The 20695-nt window shown below is 37.4% G+C and overlaps 2 protein-coding genes and 1 long non-coding RNA gene across 3 annotated transcripts in view; all 3 read left to right on the plus strand.

The window, feature by feature from the left end:
- Positions 1–1355: 1355 nt before the first annotated feature.
- On the plus strand, positions 1356–5486 carry LOC125799183 (uncharacterized). Its single transcript, XR_007438007.1, has 4 exons — positions 1356–1468; positions 2118–2151; positions 2786–3138; positions 5355–5486. It is a non-coding gene; the product is annotated as an uncharacterized LOC125799183 (long non-coding RNA).
- Positions 5487–10063: 4577 nt separating this feature from the next.
- si:ch1073-44g3.1 (uncharacterized protein LOC797133 homolog) lies at positions 10064–14326 on the plus strand. The gene is made up of 2 exons (XM_007257736.4): positions 10064–10306; positions 12574–14326. Exon 2 carries the CDS (start codon positions 12577–12579, stop codon positions 13177–13179), a length of 603 nt encoding a protein of 200 aa, XP_007257798.3. The 5' UTR covers positions 10064–10306; positions 12574–12576; the 3' UTR covers positions 13180–14326.
- A 2149-nt stretch (positions 14327–16475) lies between these two features.
- The window catches only part of nsd1a (nuclear receptor binding SET domain protein 1a), a 36120-nt gene continuing 31900 nt past the window's right edge, over positions 16476–20695 (plus strand). Inside the window, exon 1 of the mRNA XM_049475235.1 lies at positions 16476–17440. The gene's annotated coding sequence lies outside the window, so the exon portion shown is untranslated. The remainder of the gene's footprint in view (positions 17441–20695) is intronic.

Genomic DNA, 20695 nt, shown 5'->3' on the forward strand with positions numbered 1-20695 from the left:
GGCTACGGGCCTGTAATAATGCGTGGCCACGCTTTATTAAGGTGTGTGGGAACGAGATAAATAAGGTGTGGGAATGCGATCATTAAGGCGTGGCCACGACTTAATTAAATGTAGCCATTAATTAAATCTCAGCCATTAAGGTGTGGCCAAATTGTCTTTTTGTTTCACAGCTAACAAAACGAGCATTTCTCAGGAGTTGTGTACAATATAAAGCCGAAGGAAGGCAAACAGGTCTGCATATTGTCAGCGTCTGAGCCAATCAGCTTTTACCCTGATAGCAGACTACTCCGATCCGGATCCGTTTTACCTCCGGCAGATCCGCGCTACAGTCAGGTCTGTTTAGTGGATCTGGTCCGGCTTCACTCCGGGTTCGGGTTATGATTGTGACTCACGTTCAGATCCCTTTTACTGACGGTAAATCCGCATAACAGTCCGTCTCATTTCACGCCTTCCATATGACTTCGGCACGGAGTCAGATACCAGATGTGAGTTCAGTGTCAGTTCAGTGTCGTTTTGCGGATCCGGGCCGCATCGGCGGAGCGGCACAGGAGCGGGAGAAATTCAAACTCAGCACGAGGACCAACTGACATCTGCTGAATCTACGCTTCAGGTGAGTTAACTAGCTAACTAGCTATCAGCGTCATTTAATTACATTTATTGCTCATTTTTAATCTTGTATATGCTAAAGTTGATTTATCACGTGTATGTTGGATAATATCAATTGTTTTTTTTTTGTGTATTTAATGTTAATTGTTGTCAATTTGTAGGCAAAATTGACAAAAAGCTTCAGTTAACGATACCAGTTAGTTATGCTAGTATTAGCTAGTATAACTAGCTAAGCTAACCAGGCTAACTAGCTGAAATAAACGCTGTTAACTCATTTTGCTCGAGTAACACACCTTTTTTTATTAAAATAAACAACTTTAGTTATTCTTAGAACCTTAAATAGTTGTGTTTGGGCTTAATTATAATAAAGCTCGTCAGACGTTTTCCTGCTCCACCTTAAATCGTGCAGCAATGGCTTACTGACATTGACATATTTAAGCACTGTTTAAGGTGGAGTGGGAAATACAAAGAAGCTGGCCAAAAGTAAAAAAAAAAAAAAAAAAAAAAAAAAGTAATTATACATTTTATAATTTGTTATAAACACAACTAAGTTACTGTCAATAAAAATATGAGGCTGCATTTAACTTATTATTTTCCAGCATAAACTTTTCCATTCCACCTTAAATTTATTCTCACGTCGTGGCGCACGAAGGAGCTGGCCAGTGTCCATATCAGCTAAATGTGAATCTTTAGAATAATAATTGGGTAATATTTGCTAGCCTAAATCAGCATATGTGTAGTAATATATTAAAAAATATCTGTTCTGATTTCAACTTAAAAACACCTGTTCAAAGTTACTACAATATATTAATTATATGCATTTGCTTAGTAGGGCTGCTGAGGGCTGGGGACCTGAGATAAGGTGAGATACAATTATTTTAGCTAATAAAATGTATGTTTACAGGTTGGATCCACCTAATGCATTTTATGTTTAATATTATGGTAGTCTTGTTTGTTATACAACATATATTATGTTAATAGTTTATTATATATTTTGCCTGCTGCATCAAAGACCAATTCTATAAATGACCATTTAAGGAAAATGTCATAATTGCCAGCACCATTACCCAATGAAGTTCATGTTTATTATTAAGCAGAAAATTTGCATTCTGTATCAGAGGCCAATTCTATAAATAAATATATGCAATAACAGTATTATCCTAAAAAACACGTTTTGAGCCGAACTTGCCTTAAAGGGCCTCTGTGCCCTCTACTGCTTTGTAGTGTAGTAATTTTCAGAAGTGCTAAATATGTGACAACAATGCTTTGAACATGGATCTTTCATGTATAGGTTGCTGCAACAGTGATTAATAGTTAGGTTTACAAAACTTATTGCCTCGTTTAGTTTAGTTTGTTCATTATTTGCAAATAAGTTTTTGGATAACTCAATCTGGATACATAAAGTCTGATGCAAATCTGATGTATGGTAAGTTAAAGTTCAGCCTTTATTTTAAAAAAGAAAATGCTTAACTTACAATACTGAATGTAATTTTGTTTTGTTTGTTTTTTAGGTGTAATCATTTACCCATCAAATCACCTAACAAGGTAATTAATTCTATTTTCCAGCAGTTCTGTAATTAATTTTGACTTTAAGTCTGTTGATACACGTTTGATTTGATATGTTTGCTCTTAATGTAGCATTTATCCACTTTCTTATTTTAATTTTGTTGTGCCACTGCACTAAAAACTTTAAGGGACACTGTAAGATTTTCTTGATTAATTTATATACATTTTAAAGAAGTAAATTTACAACCATAAAAATTAGTGTTCCACTCCATTGAGCTGTAATATACAGAATAAAAGTCCTCTCATGTCTGATCTGGGCTCCACTGTGTTAAAACAAGGCTATGTAAGTATTTGCGTGCCCTGCTATCAGAACTTTCTCAGCCTCGTTTCAACACCGTGGAGGTCAGATCAGACATGAGAGGAATATTATTCAGTGTATTACACCTCAATGGAGTGAAACAGTGATTTTGAAGTTCAGAATAGCTTTTAAGTTTGTGTTTTGTTTTCTAAGTCGTATTTTTGAGAACTTTGCAAGTTCTCTCACTTATAAATCATTGAGGGGTCTGAAATTTTCATCTTTGGTGCATGTCCACCGTGAGAGACATAATAAAAATCCGGAAATCACAATTTATGATTTTTTTAAAATAATTTATTTAATTTACAACTTTCTCAGCAGGATTTGGTATCCGCAAAATGGTTCGAGGTCCTCAGCCCTCGCCTCCCCCAGCACAGAGGAAAACTACCAAGGGCGGTACTCTCATTATAGGAGATTCAATTGTTAGACATTTAAAAGTATCTAAGAGTAATGGCACAATTTCATGTCTTCCAGATGCTTGCATGCTGGTAGTCGGCAAGCGGCTCCCTGGGGCGCATTGCCAAAGCAGGAACCCCGGCACCATCGCCCTCCATGTGGGGATGAGCTTTCGGGAGCGACCGGCCCCGTTCCACAGAGACAGGCTTCTCTCTGTGAACATCGAGGCGGTGCTACGCTGAGACTGACTGTCTCTACCCAGTCACACCAGCCAAGTAGGTTTGTTTGCTGGTATTTCTGCTTGTACTATTTGTATGTCAATTCTTCATAATAGTGTAAATAAAACACGTTATCAAAATAGCTGGAAAATCTGTTAACAACTCCATTAGAATTAATACAAACTCGTCTGTCCTCCTGAGTTACAGCAACAACCACATTAAATCGGGGCTGTTAAATATAAGATCGCTGGCACCTAAATCAGTTACTGTAGGTTAAATTATCATTGACAATGCACTCTCTATGAGACATGGGTTAAAACTGATGGATATTTAGCTCTAAATGAGTCCACTCCCCCCAGGTTCTAGCTATTTCATCTACCCATGCAGGACTGGTCAGGGTGGTGGTGTAGTTGTCAGTTATAGGAATAAATCAAAATACAGAGTTTGAAGCTAAGTCATTTGAACTGTTTAACCTTATAGTCGCAGGCCCATCTACTGCCACCAAAACCCAACATTCATTCCTGCTGATAACTATGTACCGTCCTCCAGGACCATATGCAAAATTCACTAAGAAATTCAGTATATTTTTTAGCTGCAGTAGCTCTCAACTCTGACAGAGTTATCATTGTTGGTGACTTTAATATCTATTTTGAAAAGAAACAGGGCCCACTGAGAATAGCATTTAAATCAATTTTGGATGCATTAGCCTTCAATGAGAATGTAATGGGCCCACCTACTGATGTACTGACTCAACTTTTTTTTCATTTGGTGATCGTTTTGGCTATGTTGCAGCCAGGGGAATGCATTTTTGCAGAAAACCTGCTTTTTCATAAAATTTTTGAAATCTAATGTCTTTTACTCTCACGTCATTCATACTCTCTGGACGCATTTTGCACTCTCTGGACATGTTCATGGCAAAAATGTTCACACACCTACAAATTGCTCTTAAATCATTATACATCAATATTGTTTTGCTTTTTTTTTTCATAAATCAGGATTTTAACCATTTAAATAACTGTTAAATAATTTTATACAGTAATTACAGTGAGATAAAAAAATGTGTTTTCAATGGAAGTCAATGGGGCATTTTTGGCCACAAAGGTGTTCAGAGGGAGTATTTGACACTACATAAAAAAATTCTACCAATGCCCCATACATCTAATATTTATTATATGAGAAATAGTACAACTTTTGTGGGGGTTTTTAATGAATAATTAATCATGAATGTAATTAAACTGTCAATTAAAGGGTTAAAATCCTGGAATGTATTAAATATTTGATCATTTTGATCAGGGCTGGATTTGATTAAGTGATTTATGAAAAAATAGCAAAAAAAAATGTATTTTATTATTTAGTATTTTATTGCTGATTTTGTGCATGTACATTTTTGGCAACAAAGGTGTCCAGAGGGTGCAAAATTTAAATCTGGCACTACGTAAAAAAATAATAATGCAATCAAATCAATTTTGTTGCTAATCTTTTACATGTCCAAGACTCTAATAGTCACCAATGCCTCATTTGTCTGCTGTTTGTTTTGTGGAAAATAATTTTTGTGTTTTTTTTTTTTTGTTTTTTTTTTTTGCCAAAATACAACAATAGTTAAAATATTTAAACTGTCATTTAAAGGGTTAAAATCCTGAAAATTATTTAATGTTTGGTAGTTTTGGGTAGAACGGAAGTTGATTAAGTGATTTTATGAAAAAAAAAGTTTATTTATGTAAAAAAAAAAATATATATATTGATGTATAATGATTTAAGAGCATTTTTTAGGTGCTTGTACATTTTTACCACAAACGTGTCCAGAGGGTGCAAAATTTGAAGGGGCTTGAGGGTTAACCTGAACATTTATTACCTGGCCGCTTTATTAGCAAAAACACAATTACAACTGCAACAACAAATGCATTTATCAAAAACCGCTGACTTATATTCTATTGTAAATAAAATACAATATAATTTTAAGTACGAGTTAACAAAGTTCTTAGCCTTACAAAGCTTTTGGGAAATGCACCCCAAAGCTATAAGTGCACTTTTTATTTATCTTTCTTTTAATTTTGGGTGCATAATTCCAGTAAAATGGTAATTATTTATTATGTGAAATGGTATAAATGAAAATTAGCTAGCCCCTATTAAATACAGCTGTGACATTTATATATCTTTTAGAAATTTGGTCAAATGAAAAACACTTGTCATTTTAGTACGCTATATTCATTTCTAGCCACTTCTTTTCTGCTGTTTCTGAAATAAAATATTTTCTTATTTTGTCTTTTTTATAGGCTGCACTGTAGTGGTGTTAAGTGTCCAAGAATGCTCTCATCAGTGGAGGCACAGCTGGCTGCAAAAAACGTCTGTGTCTGCATGTTTATATTATGTGAATTAAAAATGGTTTTATTATTAAAATAATTGTATTAACGCCTGTTGATTTATAAATTGTTTAATTGAAATCAAAATTTATTTAAGTAGCTTAATTAAGTATTGCATTTATAAGTGATGGTATTTTATTTTAATTAGCTTAAGTATTGCATTTATAAGTGATGGTATTTTATTGAATTAGCTTAATTAATATTGCATTTATAAGTGATGATATTTTATATAATTAGCTTAATTAAGTATTGCATTTATAACTGATGGTATTTTATTTAATTAGCTTAATTAAGTATTGCATTTATAACTGATGGTACTTTCATTAATTAGCTTAATTAAGTATTGCATATATAAGTTATGGTATTTTATTTAATTAGCTTAATTAAGTATTGCTTTTATAATTATTGTATTTCATTTAGCTAACCTAATTAAGGATTGCATTTACAACTAATGTTTTTTTATTATATTATTTAAATATTGCATTTGTAATTTAATGTACTGTATTAAACTCTTTTAATTTATCAATGTAAAAAGAAGTCAAATAGCTTAGTGCTCTTTCTTTACTACTTTTATTTTGAAATATGTCATTATAATCAGTAATAAGTAGGCTGGGGAACGTGAAAAGGCCGTGGCTTGGCCGTAGCTAATACGGAACTAATCCGGGGCTGATCCAGATCTGGTCCAGATCTGTAACGGACCTGTTCCAGCGAGTGTAACGGTAAGCGGATCCGGCGCGGATCCGGCCCATATTCGGTCTAAAGGAACACCTGAAACGCTTGGTCTGGACTGGTGCTGGCCCAGTATCTTTTTGACTCCGTAAAACGGATCCGTGACGGTTTTGGCCCGTTGTGCATCTGGACCCCGGCCCAGAACCGTTTTACGGATCCGGCGCGGAACTTGTGATAGACTCGGCCCGGATCCGGCCAGAATGCTTTTTGCTATCTGGGTAGTATGAGAATTAAGCGTCTTCTACTTAGAATTACACCATGTCTCACTACCAGAGACTCCAAAATATCACCATAATTCATTTAGAGTTAAAAAAAAACAATTTCTTACAAAAAATTATTCTTGGATTAAAGGAGCTTTAATGTAATATTCAGTTTCTTCATGGGTATCCATTTACAGAAAAGCAAGCTTTTTTATTCTCCAGCTAGATTCTTTTTATATGTAATTTTATTTAAAATTGTTCCCATTTTCTCCCCAATTTACATGGCCAATTACCCAACCCACTCATTAGGGCTCACTAGTAATGCCCCAACACATCAGGAGAGTAAAGACTAGCACATGCCTCCTCCGATACATGTGAAGTCAGCCACCACTTCTTTTCGAGCTGCTGCTGATGAACATCACCCTAGGAGTAATGTGGGGAGAGAGCGCCATCTAAGCAGCATGATGATTATGAATGGATATCAGTAACATGAAAGTGATAAAGTGTCTCAGTGCGAGTAAAGTGACAGTGTTGTTTTTAATATGTATCGTTCTTATAAAGTATCAGTGCAGTGTGTTGTCTAGGTGGAGTTCAAGAGTCTTACAGCTTCTGGAATTAAGCTGTTTCTCAGTCTTGTTGCTCTGCAGACTCCTGTCTGAGAAGCGGGGAAAAAAGTGCGTGTGCTGGGTGGGTTGGATCCTTCCTGATGCAGGTGGCTCTTTTCCTGCATCTGGATGTGTAGATGTCTGTGGTGACTCCTGCAATTCTCTGTGCAGCCTTCACCACCCTCTGCAGAGCTTTCCTGTTTGCAGCAGAGCAGCTTCACTGCCACACTGAACTCTATATCATACAGCAGATGAACACAGTGATATTTGAGAAGTGAAATGAACTTTATAGGATTTAAAAAAAAAATGTTCAATAATATATTTAAACTAAATTAGACAGGTGCGTAAACTTGGGATCCCAACAGAAAAATGACATCAATATTTAGTAGATCCTCCTTTTGCAGAAATAACAGCCTCTAATCTCTTCCTATAGCTTCTAATGAGAGTCTGGCTTCTGTTTGAAGGTGATATAGACAGTCAGTGAAAAAAATCAACAATTGTACTGTTGAATTTATCGTTAATTTATATCGTTAGCTTTATAAAAGAGCGTTCTTTTATAAAGCTCCCCAACTTTGGAATAGCCTCCCTATTAATATACGGGACTCAGACACACTCCCAATCTTTAAATCTAGACTCAAAACATTTCTATTTGCTCAAGCTTTTGAGTAATGTCTCATTACAATTTTCTTCCTCTTACAGCTTATCCAGCATATATAAACCCTGTCCTAATCATCTGCTTTCTCTTTCTCTCCCCATGTCCTGAGCTGCTGCTGCCAAGTCACCTTGTTGCTCTCTGTTCTCTCTCTCTATCTTTCTCAAATGTGCTGAGATGCCTGGCTGGCCGGTCTCCCTGGATGTGTCCGTCTATGGTTCCAGCTTTCAGGAATCAGCCCTGTCCTTCTACTCATCAGAATTATTACACAACCCTTCTAACTTCTGTTTTTTGTTTCTCTTCCTTTCCTTTCTGTTTTCTCTATCTATCTCTTTTACATGTATGGAGATGCCCTGTTCCTGATGTTCCCAGCCTGGCTCTCCACTGCCCGCTGTGTTGTACTCCAGCTCTGCAACCCTGCACTGATTACCATTAACACACTCAGTATCTGTTTCTGTATTAGCCATAGCTCTATAGTTTGTGCCCATCACATTTTTATATTCATAAATTAGTACCTGTGGTATTACCCATAGTTCACATTAATTCTCTGTACTGTTTTGTTCTGTTATTTGTTTGTTGTTTGTTATTTGTTTGTACTGAGCGGGTCAACCCGAGTAGGATGGGTTTCTCGGACTGAGTCTTGGTTCCTTCCAAGGTTTCTTCTTCTTATAGGGAGTTTTTCCTTGCCACTGTGTCACCATAAAATTGGCATCTCTGTGGTGCTGCTCATAAGAGGCGTGGACCTGTTTTTTCCTGTAAAGCGGCTTTGTGACAACCTTTGTTGTAAAAAGCGCTATATAAATAAAATTGAATTGAATTGAATAACCTGTGTTCATAAAAGTTCCAGTAATTAAAGAATCACCCCTAAATTAAAGGTTTGAATTAAATATAACTGTTATTAACTGTTATTAACTACTTGACCCATGAGAAATAAGGTTCTCCCGGTTTGTGGATTGCTTTGCTTCAGACGGATGACCTGTATGAACAAACCACACAGACACAGGAACCCAGTGTGGCCACCTACAGCACAGTACAGTCTAGTACAGTCCAGCACATCCACTATTACTCTCAGACTAGCCCTGTCTGAGGCCAGTCTCTGCTCTGTACAAACACCAATGACTATATTCATAATAAAATGACCTATGAGAACAATGATAAATATGCACTGATATGCAAATGTAGTAGCCACCCTGGGGAGAATCTCTGTTACTGTGAATAAGTCTGTGAGTAGATGAAACATACTTTTTAACATGAAAAAAAAGATTGTATTATTTATACATTTATGGATAAGTGATAAGAAGCACCATGCATTAGTACTTTATACAGTGGCATAAAAAAGGTATTTGCCCCCTTACAGATTTCTTTTGTTTTTGCATTTTTACATAATTACATTTTACATTTTAGATTATCAAACAAACTTTAATATCAGACAAACACATTATTTGAAAAAGGTTACAAAGTAATTTCTAACGTTTTGAAATCAAGTGCACTACAGTGAGAGCTATTATTCACAAATGGAAAAAAGGGAACACTGGTGAACTTTCCCAGGAGTGGCCGTCCAATCGAATTTACTTCAAAAGGGCATGAACAACTCATCCAGGAGCTAACAAAAAACATAAGGACATTATCTATAAAAAAAACTGCAGGCCTCACTTGCCTTAGTTCAAGATAATGTGAATGATTCAATAATAAGAAAGAGACTTGCACACGGTCCAAGCTGCTTGAGGTCTAGTGTAAAGTTTCCACAATCAGTGATGGTTTGGAGAGCCATGTCATCTGCTGGTGCTGGTGAAAACCTCTGGAAAATAATCAAGAGGAAGCTGGATGATCACAAGCCATCAAACCAAGCTGAACTGCTTTGCTGAATTTTTGCACCAGGAGTAAAGGCATAAAGCTATCCAAAAGCAGTGTGCAAGACTGGTGGAGGAGAACATGCCAAGATACATGAAAACTGTTATTAAAAAACAGGGTTATTCCACCAAATATTGATTCTGAGCTCTTAAAATGGTATGAATATGAACTTGTTTTCTTTGCATTATTTGAGGTTTCTCATTTTCTGCAAACAAATGCTCTAAATGAAAATATTTTTATATGGAATTTGGGAGAAAAGTTGTCTGTAGTTTATAGAATAAAAACACAATGCTAATTTTACTCAAACATAAACCTATAGAAAAAATAGAAAAATCAGAAAAACTGATTCAGAAACCGAAGTGGACTCTTATTTTTTTCCAGAGCTGTGTATATATATATATATATATATATATATATATATATATATATATATATATATATATATATATATATATATATAGTGTGTGTGTGTTTACTGTACACATGGCAGCACAGCAGGGCAGAGAGTGTGTGTGTGTGTGTGTGTGTGTGTGTGTGTGTGTGCGTGCGTGTGTGTGTCCTTTCTGCTCTGCGCATGCGCACTCCGCCCTCCTCCAATATTGTGGGTTTTTTGGAGTGAAAATGGCTGCCCTACAGATTTAATCCTCAGCGCTACAGGAGCGGAAATTTCCCCGCCGGACCTCCAGAACCGCGACCCGCTGCCCAGAACCGGTCCCCGGGCCGCCGGGACGGCCTTCCCCCGCGCTGAGGAGAGCTGTGGAGCGGTTTGAGGGATGGGAGATGTGTCTGTTTCACAGTTAACCCTTCACAGCCCCACATCCAGATGAGGTAAAGGAGCGTCTTTATCCGGGCTGAGCTCTTCTCTATAGCGCCATATTTCCCCGGTTTACCCGCGGATTCCTCTCCTCCCCGGCCAGCGGAGGGGCTGTGTGCGGGGGGAGACGGGTTCCGGGGTTTTTAGGGGGGGTGAAAACGAAATAAAACGCACACAGCGGCGCGTCTGGGCTGGAAAGCTCTGGTGCTCTTTGTACGGGTTTTTGTGTGACAAGTGCATAGCTAATGCATGTATGTGTGTGTGTACAGTAGCTGTGTGTGTGTGTGGTTTAACTTAGCTGCTGCTGCTGTTCCTCCTTTTTCTCTTATTGCTAAAATCCATGGCCTCAGTTTTAGTCCTTCCTCTGTCTATCAATGCAGAGTAACGTCGTTGTGTAGGAAGTTCCCTAAAGCCCTATTCAGACGAGATTGTTTTCTCCTTTATGGAGGGTCTTTTGTGATTTTATTGCCATCCAGAACGACCATGTACGTGTTTTTCTCAGACATCCTTTGAGACGGGCTGTACAAGCTGAATTATCTACCGTTTTTCTCTGAACTCCATGGTCGCCTTCGTCACCTCGTGTTTAATAAAATAGCTATTTGTCCACTGCCATGCACAGTAGTTGCACTTTGGGCGCAGGTTTGCATGGAGATCCACGTAAACACAACAGTGAGTGGAAATGGAGGAGCTACTGAACACAATGTCATGTGACCGAGAAAGCCAAAAAACTCACTGGTCCTCCTGTTTTTTCAATTGCAGTCCAGATGCAGGAGTTTTATCACTCTAGTAGAAAGCCTTATCCGGACGGGATTAGTTTCTGAGGGGGAATTCTGTTTTACACTTCTACTTAATGATAAAACTCTTGCATTCGAACTGTCACTTTCATACAATCTGAATTCATGCGTCTTTTTTAGGCTTTTACGCATGCGCTGCATGCTTCTCTCTCGTACCCACACATCTCTTGGTGCAGCTGTGCATCTATAGCCACAAAAACAGCAAAAGCAAGCCGCCTGGCCTTTTTTCACCTCCTCGAGCTGAGCATGTACTTCAGACCAGCTGTTTACTCTCCACTCCAGCAAAAGATGCTTCACAAATGAGCTGCTAACGCATTCATTTCCCTTTATAAAGATACAAGTCGTCTCTCAAATATGATGCTTTTTGTTGTTGGTGAAGAAGGTGACATTTGTTCTCTGATTTTTTTTTGGTCAGTGTAAAGAAAACATTCAATGGGAAGAGTACTTGTACTGTACATACAGAAATGGAGCATGCCTGCAAAAGATTGACCTTTTGAACTGACCCAGTGTATGAAATAATGTTACACAACAGAAGACAGAGAGAGAGACTACTGAATGATAGATTGATGCACTGTATGCACAAAATAGTCAATTTGGCCACTTAAACAGTTTCTAAATAATTAAACAATTATAATGTTAACAAAAGTCTACAGAGTGGTTTGGTCTGTAATTTTTCATTGTACAAATGCTCCAGGGTGAGAGCAACATGACCAGAACCAAGGGGTCATAATGGGTGAACTCAATTATTGCAGTTTTATTTACTGTCCAAACCCACAAGTAAACCAAAAAACCAACAATATACATTAATCTAGAACAGCACTTCTGTACTGATTGCTGTTTTAGGGGTTGCCTTAAAACCTAAATCAGAGCTTAATTAAACGTTTGGCTGAATGTTTTCATTCATTTTGCTACTTTGTTCACCATTGCATTGCAATTAAAATAAATTAAGAACATTTAATAAACAGAGTACCATCATACCATCTCTCTGAACAATGAATGTGAAATCTTGTTTGCTGAATTGTACCATAACCAATTACTTCTTTCATTTCTCTTTAAGGTAAAACAGGTAAAAGCTATAATTATTTATAATAGAATATAGCATTATAGCTTTACAAGAACATAAGGTCACCATGCCCAATGCTGAACATTGCCGAAAGGTGTATAAATAAACCTCCCAGCATTTGAAGGGCTTTGGAGCAGTAGAGCTGCGTTCTCTGGAGTGATGGCACTTTATCCAATGTATCCGATATCTTTTTGTAGCAGGTGTTTGAGTGGCATAAATGATTAACTGTTAGGGCTGAATACATTCAAATCCTCCATACAGCAGGTTCCAAAATCCAGTGTAAAGACTGCCCCGAACATAAGACACCTCAATTTCAAAGAAAATCTCAGATGTCTACAAACATTTGGGTGTACAGGTTTCTTAAAGTTGTTGAAAATCTGTAATTTTCTGTGTCTGACATTCTGTTTTCCACCCCTTTTTACAGAAAATGATGCATCAGGTAGCCGGCAACAGTAACGACTACGGCTTGGGCGGCCTAGCCGAAGATGGCCAGCACCCGAGCAGTCATTTCGAGTTGTGCACCTCGCAGTCCAGCAAGTTCTACCCATCCGCTCCACCTCCACCTCTGCAGCTGCCGCTTCCCAACCTGCCACCCCTGCCTCAGAGCATGATCAAGCCTATGTCCTGCCAGATGCAGGACACCCAGAACGATTTTCACCCCCAGCCTGTTCGGATGAGAGCTGTGGAAGCTCCAGAGGGATCCAAGAAAAAGAAAGGACTTGGCAAGTCCGGGAGACGGGGTAGGCCCGCAGGCACCACCAAATCAGCGGGGTATCGGACGAGCACCGGCCGACCCCCAGGCACCACTAGGGCGGCTGGGTTCAAAACCAGCCCCGGGAGGCCTTTGGGTACCACTAAAGCTGCCGGCTACAAGGTCAGCCCTGGCAGGCCTCCGGGAAGTATCAAAACGCTGGCAAAGCTCAACAAACTGGACTATAGTGCCTGCAATGGAGCGCCGTTCCCTTACTCCCTCATGCAGAAGCGAGGCCTGTGTGAGACCACAGGCAAAGAGAAGAACGCTGGCGAATGAGGGCTTTTCTATTTATTCACGAGGATGGGAGGGTGCATGTCCGAAACTGTTGTGAATCGGCGTCCACAACAAGGCTTGCAGAGACTCTTGAGAGGCAGGGGAAAGGGGGGGGGGACAAACAAACAAACAAACAAACAAACAAAAATTATAATATTTGAATTTTGATACCTAGGCTTAACACTTAGTATGTGTTACATTGTTATGATCATTTTGTGTATCTATATCCAAAGAGCATTATCACTCTATCTCAGTCTTAAAGGAGCAATAAGTAGATTTTTTTCGTGATTAAAAATAACACATAACAAGTAACAAATGTTCAGAAAAGTGAAACGTACTTGATGTTAGTACTGTATGTGTGAACTGTAATATATAGCAATTAAAGGTGCGGCGGACCTTTATTTTCTACTTGCCTTTCCTAGTGTCAAGGAGTCAAAAGTAGTATGATTGAAAGATGGATCCCTAGCATAAAATACTGCTTATTGCTCCTTTAAACCTTATATTAACCTGCTGTACATATGTGCATGATGGTAGTCTTGTGAAATAAAAAACACAGTATCGAAACTGATATTATATTAGAATTTTTGGCCGAGTAGTCTTTAATCGAGTGAACGTTTAAGGAGAGAAAAATGCTTTTTGTGTTTGTTTTTAATCTTTGTTACTTCACTTTTGATAATGTGACTGCTAGGAACAAGGTCTTTTGCTGTTCTGTAGCACATCTGATTTTCTCATTCTGATTTTAAAATGCTTAACCACAGGCACAATTATACCTATTCCTTTTTCTCTGCTGTGTATGTTAATGTGCTATGCTTGTATTGCCCTTGGTATGATCTCACTTTTATTTGTATTTATGGAAAATGTGGTGCTCTTTTATGACATAGTGAGTAACTTTGAATAATCTCATTTTATTTGGGGGGTATAGCATCAGTGTAATGCTTTGACACCAATTTTGTAACTGTACTGTGAGTCCATAGCTTAGTGTAACCCATAGTGTTCTGCTTTTCACAAGGATTGTGAAAAAATATGTTGACCACAATCTGCAACGCCGGGTTGGTTCAGTTTTTGTTTTCGACTAATGGACAAATTAGTGTTGTGTAAGCAAATACATTCAGTCTGATACAAAAAAATAAATAAATAAATAAACAAACAAGTATCACTTTTAAAGCCATGGTACTTCCCTGGAAATCCCTGATAAATGGGTCCTGGTTACAGTGGACATCTCTCTCAGCTAATTGCAGTGTATGTGGTAGCTTAAGAGCTCAGAATGATTATGAATCAATACAAAGGTGTTTATGTGAGTGTGTGATAGAGATGAATGTTCTGTAAGTGCAAGGTGGTGAAAGCATTGAATGATTTCTAAAAATACTCCAGCAGTGGTGTTCTGGGCCAAATCTGACTCAACCAGCTCAATGTGAAACAGAGAGGCCCTAACGACAGGTTAAGAAATATGCAAACAAAGCAACCATCAACAAGGATCTGGCAGTTTGACAATATATTATCATGTTGTGATAAATTTTTTTATTATGATATACTGTATTACTTTGTGTGCATGTTGTGGACACTGACCAACTGACCCATATTTAATTACAAGGAGTGTAATTAGTTGTGTTGAATTAAATGAAGTGCAGCACACTTTGAATCGGGGTGGGCTGAAGGTTTTAAATTTGGTTTAAACACAGTAGCACATTTATAAAACACATATTTAATTGTGATCACTTGTCATACACACTGTTTGTATATACACCAGTGAGTAGGCTAATAATGTACTATTTAAGGCGGACCGGCCTATGGCTCCAACACTCTTTCGTCAAATGGTTTAAAATTTTGTTTAATCCCATCAACTTTAATAAACCACAGATATTATGTGGTCATGTTTGAAATTATTTTAAGACACTAAAACAAAAGAACAATGTAGCATCTCAAAATAATGGCTTGGCCTCTTGAAATAATGAGACATTTTTAAAAAATAATGTATCTCAGAATGAGCTAGCATCTCAAGATAAAGAGCTAGCATCTCAAATTAATGAGACAGCATCTCAATGACTAAGTATCTCAAAATAACTAGTATTTAGCATCGAAAAATAATGACGTATCTTGAAATAATGAGATAGTATCTCAAAATAACAACTTAGCATCTCAAAATAATGACTTAGTATCTCAAAATAAAGGATTAGCATCTAAAAATATTTACATATTTTAAAATAATGAGCTAACATTTCAAGATAATGAGCTAGCATCTCAAGATAATGGTTTAGCATTATCTTGAGATGCTTAAAATAATGGATTAACATCTAAAAATATTGACGTATCTTGAAATAATGAGCTAGCATCTCAAGATAATGGTATAGCATCTTGAAATAATGAGGTAGCATCTCAAAATAACTAAGTATCTCAAAATATTGACTTAGTATGTCAAAATAATGAGATATCATCTCAAAATAATGACTTAGCATCTAAAATTGACATATTTTGAAATAATAAGATAGCATCTCAAGATAATGAGCTAGCATTTCAAGATAATGGCCTAGCTCTCAAAATAATGACTTAGTGTCTCAAAATAATGAACTATCTCAAAACAAAAATTTAGCATCTCATAATAATGATGTCATTTCTCAAAATAATGAGATAGCATTTCAAAATAATGACTTAAGGAGATGGCATCTAAAAATACTAACTTAGTATCTCAAAATAGACTACGACTTAGCATTTAAAAATAATGACATATCTTAAAATGATTAATTAGTATCTCCAAATAATGACATATCTCAAAATATTGACTATGTCAAAATAATGAGATAGCATCTCAAAATAACGAATTAGCATCTAAAAATAATGACGTATCTTAAAATAATGAGATCGCATCTCACAATAACGACATAGCATCTCAAAATAACAAGATATTATCTTAAAATAATGACTTAGTATCTCAAAATAACGACACAATGACCTTGAAATAATGAGATAGCATCGCAAAATAACAACTTAGCATCTCATAATTGAGAAACATGTCAAAATAATGATAACATGAGAAAGCAGCCCAAAACATAAAAAAAAAATACTGCCTTAGTATCTCAAACTAATGACTAAACAAATTCACTTTATTACATTATAATCACACTGTTATAAATCACATTGTTTAAAGTGGAGGAAATTGGCTTTTATACAGGTCGATGAGTGTGTTATTTTAGCTATAGTTTAGGTTAGTTATAAACTAGGCCATTAGCTAGCCGGCTAACCTAACCTATATCTTAATTAGGCTTCTTGGTCGATAAAGGCAGAGATTTCTGGCCTACGTTAAAGCAGGGGCCTATCTTGGTGAAGCGGGGAAGAACGATAAAAGGCTAAAATGTGCGGAAATGTGGTGAATGGGGCTGTATCGGAGCGGGTGATCGTGTGAAACGTGTTTGAGGGAAGCAGGAGAGCGGCCGGGTGGCTGTACTCTCCGGCTGGCAGCGCTGTGTGTGTAAAATGGAGGAAGTTAGCTAGGTTAACGTTCGCCTTTGTTTAGGACGAATGGCCGAGGGGCTTCAGAAACGTCCCGGCGGTTGTTCTGTAGGGCTCGGGCGCAGTTGTGCGGGGTTTGGGGATGTGTTGAGGCTGTCCCTGGTACGGTGTGGGGGTTATTTGGTGGGGTTTGTGGAGATTTGTGGCCTGGTGTGTGTCTGTATTAGTAGTAGGCTAGCTATGCTTATATACTGGGTATATATATACAGGGGGGTTGGGTAGTAGATAGGTAGGTTAGCTAGCTAGCTAGCTTACTAGCTAGCTGCTGCTCTCTCTCTCACTCTCTCTTTCTTTCTCTCTGTGTCTGTCTCTCTCTCTTCCTAGCACGCACACACACACACACACTCTCTCCCTCTCTCTCTCTGTCTCTCTCTCTCTCGCACACACACACACACACACACACACACTCTCAGCCACCAGGGCTTTCTGCTTTAACATGACCAGGGCAGCAGAAGAAGCCAGCCAGCAGCCAATGTTAGTTAGTTAACCTAGCTAAGCTAATGTTTGCCCATACTAAGCTAAGCGAGGTTGGCACACAGCTAGCCGAGTGTTTGGGTCCATTTTAACTCATTTTTAATGGACTCAGCTAATGAATTGATGTGTTTTCTGGCGGAGAGGCGATAGACAGAGAAGGGAAGGATGAGTGCTGAGGCCGGGCCTAAGCACAGATCTCCCGCTGGCCTTTCACAAACCGACAAAAAAGTGGCTGGACGTGTCCGAGTCTGAAAGGATTGTGCGGTTTGGGACCGAGCCTTAAATGGTAAGATTCCGGCGAGATTTTACTACTAACGTCGTGTTTTTTGGTTCTAATTCTTCGACATGCCTTGGGTTTTTGTGTGTGTGCATCTGTGGGTCTGTATATATGTGTGTGTGTGCATGTGAACTAACCTAACATAGGTTAGCTAGCTACAGCTAGCCCTCTGCTTTTATACTACACATATTACACATAAACACAAACACTGAAACAGTGGACCAGTGGAGTGATTGACTGGATGACCATGGCCTTCCTTATTGTGGTCAGTTTCAGGTAATATTTGGTGGTACACAGTTGCTTGAAGCTTTGCACATTATTAGCACATCTAATTGTGTTCTTCCTTTAGTGAATAGACTCGTTTTCATCTATCTAAGACACACGTTAATACAATGTCTTGCTTGTTTACAGCTACTACTAGTAGTAATAGTAGTACTAATAATAGTAAGGAGTCAGAAAACGTAAATATGTGGATATCTGCAAGGCTCCAAGCAACTGTGCTTCTCCAAATATTACCTGAAACTGATCACAATAAGACAGACCGTGGTCATCCAGTGTTGGACTAAATTAGCTAGGTAACTTCACTAGTATTTCTACTAGTAGCAGTAAACAGACCAGACAGGTTATTAACGTGTATTAGATAGATGAAAATAAGACCACACACTATACAAGAAAATATATAATTACACAGGCTAATGTATAAAGAAAAGATAATGTGAACATGTGCATATGTGCAGGGCTCCAAGCAACGGTGTACCTCTAAAAAGTTACCTGAAACTGCTTACAATAAAACAGGCCATGGTCATCCAGTGTTGGACTGGCTAAATTACTAATATTAGTAGTAACAGTAGAACTAGTAAAGAGTCAGAAAATGTGAATATGTGCATATGTGCAAGGCTCTTAAGTGTGTAAGTTGCTTGGGTGTCTGAGAGAAGTTATAAGCATGGACTAGCTAATTTACTACTGCTAGTAACTACTAGCCCTCTGCTTTTACACCACACAAATACACAAACACTAAAACACTGGGGTGGTTGACTGGATGACCAGGCCTGTCTTATTGTGATCAGTTTCAGGTAATATTTGGTGGCATACAGTTGCTTGGAGTCTTGCATATTATTAGCACGTCTAATTTTATCCTTACAGTCTTATTTTCATCTATCTAATATCTAATATCTGGCTTGTTTACTGCCACTATTATTAATAATAGTAGTATTAGTAGTTACCTTGCTAATCCAAAACTGGATTACCAGGCCTGCCTTATTGTGGTCAGTTTCAGGTTATATTTGGTGGCATACAGTTGCTTGGAATCTTGCATATATGCACATATTCACATTTTCTTACTTCTTATACATTAGCCTGTATAATTATAGGTTTTCTTTAGTGTATAGTCTTATTTCCATCCATCTAATATACATGTTATTAGCTACTAGTAGTAGTTACTAGTAGTAGTAACCTAGCTATTCCATGCTTCTAACCTCTCTTGAACACTGAAGTAACTTAGAGACACTTAGAGCCTTGCACAGATTCACATTGTATGATTCCTTATTAGTTATACTGATACAACTAGTATTAACATGTATTATATAGATGAAAACAAGACTATACACTAAAGGAAATATATAATTAGACATGCTAATAATGTGCAAGGCTCCAAGAAACTGTTTATCTCAAAATATTAGCATTATTAGCATGTCTAATTTTATCTTTCCTTTAGTGTATAGTCTTATTTTCATCTATCTAATACACTTTATTACCCTGCGTGGTCTGTTTATTTCTACTAGTGGTGATTACTAGTAGTAGTAATTTAGCTAATCCACACTTATAACCTCTTTTAAACACCCAAGCAACTTAGACACTTAGAACCTTGCACATATGCACATATTCTCATTTTCTGACTCTTTACATTTTGGCACATCAAATTTTGTCTTTGCCTAAGTGTATTAGTGTTATGTTCATCTATGTAATACACATGTTAATACCTGGCCTCTGTAGTTTAACATACTTAGCAAAATAAAAAAGTGATTTTTGATTCTGATTAGGAATCTCAGCATGTGCAGCCTGGCTTCAGGTTCCCAGTTTGAAGCTGTCTTTGTCTGGCCTGATGGCTGTTCTTGACATGACAGCCTAAAACTAAGGAGCCTGCCGGCAGTCTCTAAACAACATGTGCAATCAGTGTGCATGGCTGTAAGCTGGTGAAGGTTAACCAGGGATTGATTTAGGGATGCACCGAAATGAATATATTTTTTCAAGTGAACAAAATTAAGCATTTCACTTTTTATTATTGCATAAATAAAATGGTCTAAGTTTATTTTTGTCTTGCTTTTCAAGGCAAATCCGAAAGCGCTTTTTGTTTTTTCCTAGGTGCATAGTCCCTCTTATTAGAGAAGAACACAATACATATAAAGATAAAAGCTTAAAGACTATGGATACATGTATTGCACTGTTTGAGTGTACTGGTATTAGTACACAAACTATAAATATACAGAAGTTCATATTACTGTTTATGTATTTATGCTTTGGCTAATGCGTGAATCCAAACCTGAGACATCAGTGCATCCCTTTTGTGTTTAATCTTTAATGTGGGTTTGTTTCATATGATCAGAATCAAATCTGAATCGCTTTATAGGCTGCCAGGTGCAAGAGCTAGCATAGCTTGAATTGGTGCATGCACAAATAGGCATTGCAGTATACAAACAGTAGCCTAACAAAGAGGTTTTAGGCACCTACACACAATATTATAAAGCATTTCTCTCATTAAGAAGAAGATGCAGATGTAAGAAAACAGATGCAGGTAAACACACCAGTACAGTAGAAAGAAAGTAGGTGAAATCCTGTGAGCTAGTTTGCTAACCTGATTTAACATCATTAAGCACTGATTTACCAAACCAGGTATTGATATGATGATAATTATAAGCAATACTAGATTTCATGAGGCAGACTATGGAGATGTTTTAATATTCACAGTGGTGTAAAACCCACCCTATCCGGACGGGATTTGTTTCTCAGGGGGTCCTGGAATAATTTTCTCTTTTATGGAGGGGGGTCCTCTGTGATTTCATTTCCATCTTGAACAACCCTGTACGCGTTTTTCTCAGATGTTTTGGTAATTTATATATATAAATAAACACATATATTCAAATATATCTTCATTAAATATATTTACAACCAATATGGAGTCAGATAATCTGTGTAATAAATGTATGATAACTGTAGTTCTGTAGTAAGAGCAGTGTTTAAAGTAGATCGGATCCGTTATTGTATTTA

Source organism: Astyanax mexicanus, chromosome 2 (genome assembly GCF_023375975.1).
Source record: "Astyanax mexicanus isolate ESR-SI-001 chromosome 2, AstMex3_surface, whole genome shotgun sequence".
NCBI classification, from domain to species: domain Eukaryota; kingdom Metazoa; phylum Chordata; class Actinopteri; order Characiformes; family Acestrorhamphidae; genus Astyanax; species Astyanax mexicanus.

Coding starts and splice junctions, on each gene's coding strand:
- si:ch1073-44g3.1 (XM_007257736.4), top strand. CDS start 12,577: ATGATGCATCAGGTAGCCGGCAACAGTAACGACTACGGCTTGGGCGGC.